The 4,224-nt window shown below is 37.3% G+C and overlaps 1 protein-coding gene across 1 annotated transcript in view; it reads left to right on the top strand.

Annotated features, from left to right (window-relative positions):
• Nucleotides 1–4,224, top strand: part of LOC106871832 (T-box transcription factor TBX20) — a 197,593-nt gene that overhangs the window by 161,516 nt on the left and 31,853 nt on the right. The window contains exon 6 of the mRNA XM_052967211.1: nucleotides 1,982–2,091. Within this exon, the coding sequence (XP_052823171.1) occupies nucleotides 1,982–2,091 (110 nt within the window). The remainder of the gene's footprint in view (nucleotides 1–1,981; nucleotides 2,092–4,224) is intronic.

Genomic DNA, 4,224 nt, shown 5'->3' with positions numbered 1-4,224 from the left:
ATATATATAGGCGCAGGAGTAGCTGTGTGGTAAGTAGCTTACTTATCAACCACATGGTGTTCCGGGTTCAGTCCCACTGGTGGCACCTTCGGCAAGTGACTTCTACTATAGCCTCGGGCCGACCAAAGCCTTGTGAGTGAATTTGGTAGACAGAAACTGAAAGAATCCTGTATATATTTGCTGTTTGTATCTGTGTTTTGTCCCTCCACCATCGCTTTACAACCGATGTTTGTGTATTTGCGTTCCCGTCACCCACCAGTTCGGCAAAAGGGCCCCGATAGAATAAGTTCTATGTTTACAAAGAGTAAATCCTGGGTCCTACTTGTTTGATTAAAAGCAGTGCTCCAGCATGGCTGCAGTCAAATGACTGCAGCAAGTAAAATATTAAAAGAACACACACACACACACACACACACACACACAGAAACATATATATATATATATACACACGAATGCCGTTGGCGATTCTTTTCCCGTCTGTGGAGTTTTCCTTTTCTGCTTTCTGATAAAGAGCTATGTTAGAAACATCAAACACTCTTCTTTGACAGAGCGTCAAGTTAATATACTTCTTGTGCACGTCCCAAGTTCGCTTTTTGCTTTTGTTCTTTTATGCGTTTATTTGAATTATTTGTTTATTTGAATTGATTATATATATATATATATTGTATGCGCCCTTTTAAAGCCTAGCCAGATTTATGGGCCCGGTCTCCGGTTTCTATGGCGTATGTGTTCCTCCCAGCTGGACGGGACGCCAGTCCATCGCAGCGTTCCTCAAGAAACAGTAAGAAAGAGTGAGAGAAAGTTGGGCGAAACAGTACAACTGGGGTTCCCCACCGCCCTGCCGGAGCGTCTTGGAACTTTAGGTGTTTTCGCTCAATAAACACACACATCGCCCGGGCTGAGAATCGAAACCGCGACCCTCCGACCGCGAGTCCACTGCCCAAGCCATTGGGCCATTGCGCTTCTACTATATATATATATATACCGGAGTAAGCACATAAAATGAGCAACAAGGTGGAAAAAAGAGTACTCAAATACCAGAGGTAGAGTAATATGCTTTATTTAAAAGCAGCAGAAATATAACAAAAGACTGTTACTCTGAGTTTCACGTTCCCGTTCATCGGACAGTTTTGTTAGAAATGTTGACAAAACTGTCCGATGAACGGGAACATGAAACTCAGAGTAACAGTCTTGTGTTATATTTCTGCTGGCCTCTTGCGATTTAAGGTTGTATAAGCTCGGTTTGCCGAATGGAGAGATGTCGGAGATCTAATATGGCTACCGGAAACAAGTCAAGGCGGATCATGTAGTAACATTCGAAGCAAGATCGACATTCCAACACCAGATGCATTTAAATAAGATTTTTTGAGATTGCGCGTCTGGACACGAAGCTGGCAGTGCCTTGCTGTCTGGCTGATTTTTGAAGGAACTTGTGGGACATCAGATACATGGCCGTAAGAGTGTGTGCCTGAGTGTAATACCAGTTGTATGAGTGGTATAAACACAGCTGGTATACAACTCCATCTCTACACACACAAGCAGCTGCATCTGATTTCCTGCAAGTTCATTCAAAAGCCGGCCAGACAGCAAGACGCCAAAAGCTTCCCGTCCAGACATGCGGTTCTAGAAATTCTCCTTTTTAATGCATCTGATGGTAAAAGATATCCGTCTGATATACTAGAAAAAATCTCACTCAAATGAAACACTGTTGTCTTCAGCAAGATAGTACACATTGTATTATATATTCCTAGTTCCTGAATGGTCATGGCTAACACACCTTTGCTTAAGATTTTGCTTAGTCAAGGATGATTTTATGCAAAACATCAACAAGAATTACAGTGACAATAACTACTGCCATCTAGTTGACAATATCTGTTTCCTCCAAAATATATCACACTGAGTGTCGTAGATGCATAAATATCTCATATTTTTAACCATATCTTTTATATTATTTCTTTTTGTTTTTGTTATTTTCATACAGGGAAGGAATGGAGAACCTTCTACCGCAGTACATCTATGCCAAGTCTCCCGTAAGAACAGTTGACAGTGAGTACAGCAAGAGCATTCAGAAGGATTTTGCCCTATTCACTGGTAAGAGGCTTATAATGTTTTCTTTTCACTCACATATTAAGAAATATAGCTAATCAAGATATTGATACTACGTGACATTTTTAGCCTTGCTTAAAACAATTTGCTTTTCTTTTATTAATTTCCATGATATATTTCCCAACAAATGCTTTGTTACTATTTCAAGGTCTATATTTTTGGTTTTTGCTCTCTTTGTATAATATTTTACCAGGAAAAACAACAAAATATGACTGTTTTATGTAAGTTTTAGATGATTGCGTAGATAAGGTACTCCTGGAATAGCTGAGAAGGAACACTTTGTGAGGGTGAGAAGTTTGATGTTCAGGAAGGCTGATTCATCGCAGCTTCGATGAGAAGTTTTTATAAAATGCATGTGAATGTATAAATTTACAAAATGTTACCGAAAGTTTAGAGTGAGCCTGGAATTTTAAATTAATAGCTCAGTTCCTGCTAAGGACTGGTTTTCACTTTTATCATTTCGCTAGTTGATGAAAATCTGTTTGGGGAAGCATGTGGGGAGGGGTAAGTCGATTTGATTTTAACACAGAAATCAATATTGAACGAACAAAAATTTTGTGGTACTTTGTTCCATCTTGAAACACTTTTATGACATGTCGACCACGTATCTTCTTCATTGAAAAGATAAAAGAAGTATTACAGAGAGGATTGCGGTTGATACGATCGACTAAGAGCCTTTAAAAACCGTGCACTACTATGACTACAGTCTAAGGGAAAAAGTTAGTGGAATTATAGTCAAATGGCCGGCCTTTGATTTGAAATGGTGAGTGTAGGGAATATATTTAAGGTGCGGTACTTAGTAGATATCTATTTAGGGTAAATAACGAGGTAGCGGGTAATTATATCAACTCTGAGTGAGATTCGGCAGTCGGAAACATATCAACTTCATACATATTTTTACCATAAAAAATCATATTACGTGTTCGCCAAAAAATTTTATCCTTCCCATTAAATGTAAAGGATAAAACGAATATTACAAGGGTCAAACAAAACTTACTATTAGAAATAGAGTGACAATTCATCATCAACAAATACGAAACACAGAACAAGACAGATCAAACTGAATAGGCATTTAGACACATGTGTAAAAGTTAAGTTTCCCAAATCCCAAGTTTTCCCACTTTACCCTTGTTTAACCAATACCACAGATCAAACATGAATAAAAAAGAAAATATATTCATTTAAAGATGCAAACCACAATTGAGTGAACTTTAACAACGTACATTTACCAACAACTACTCACACATACAGATATTCTTCCACTTAACATTACTGAATTTACACAGCCAACAACCTTAAATTGGGAACATTCAGGACTTTTTCTAGAGTGATACCAACGGATGAATGTAATGGAAAACAAAATTTTATGCCTACGTGCACACATATAAATCATATCCATTCAGCCACAGGATATGGCACATTTACAAAGCCTATGTTTCTGAGACTTTCAATAGCCATATGCAGTGAAGCATGACAACTTTAACTTTTCGATTACTTTTCTTGTCTAGATTTATGTACGACAAATAAGTTCCCAAAATTCCAAGTCTTTCCACTTTGATTCAGACAATACCATAATTCAAACGCAAATATATAAAGAAAACTTACACAAAAAAATATAAGCCACTACTGAAGTAACATCAACAATCCACACAAATATTAACCCACGGAAAATAAGCGGGAACTAACAAAAGTTAATGACTGCAAACAAAGAATTCTAACAGATTAAATTTAGAAAGTCTTCATTGATTGACACTCAACCGTGTCAGCCTTGACTTTCGGTTCAAAAAATATTGTCACACGACATTCACGTACTGACGTAGCGAGGAACTTAAATAATTTCTAAAACTAATCAGGTGGTCATCATTTGCTAGTTAAATTGTACCCTAATAAGTTACTAATTTCAGCCTGGTACTCTATAAAATAAGAGAATTTTCGAATTCCAGCCAGAAGTAAGATAGTTGCGGCATAGGCCCATGTTTTTCTGTCTCACTTAACTTTTAAAAATCAGAAAAGTCTATTAAACTGGTTAAGCCATTCAAAGTAGACCATCAAAAAGACTTCCAATGCATTTTTCAAATTCACATACATACATACACATGTATATATATATATATATAT

The sequence above is a fragment of the Octopus bimaculoides genome, chromosome 1 (assembly GCF_001194135.2).
Source record: "Octopus bimaculoides isolate UCB-OBI-ISO-001 chromosome 1, ASM119413v2, whole genome shotgun sequence".
Taxonomy (NCBI): Eukaryota; Metazoa; Mollusca; class Cephalopoda; order Octopoda; family Octopodidae; genus Octopus; species Octopus bimaculoides.
Note: the sequence above shows the minus strand (reverse complement) of the source record. Positions and strands in the feature narration are given on the sequence as shown.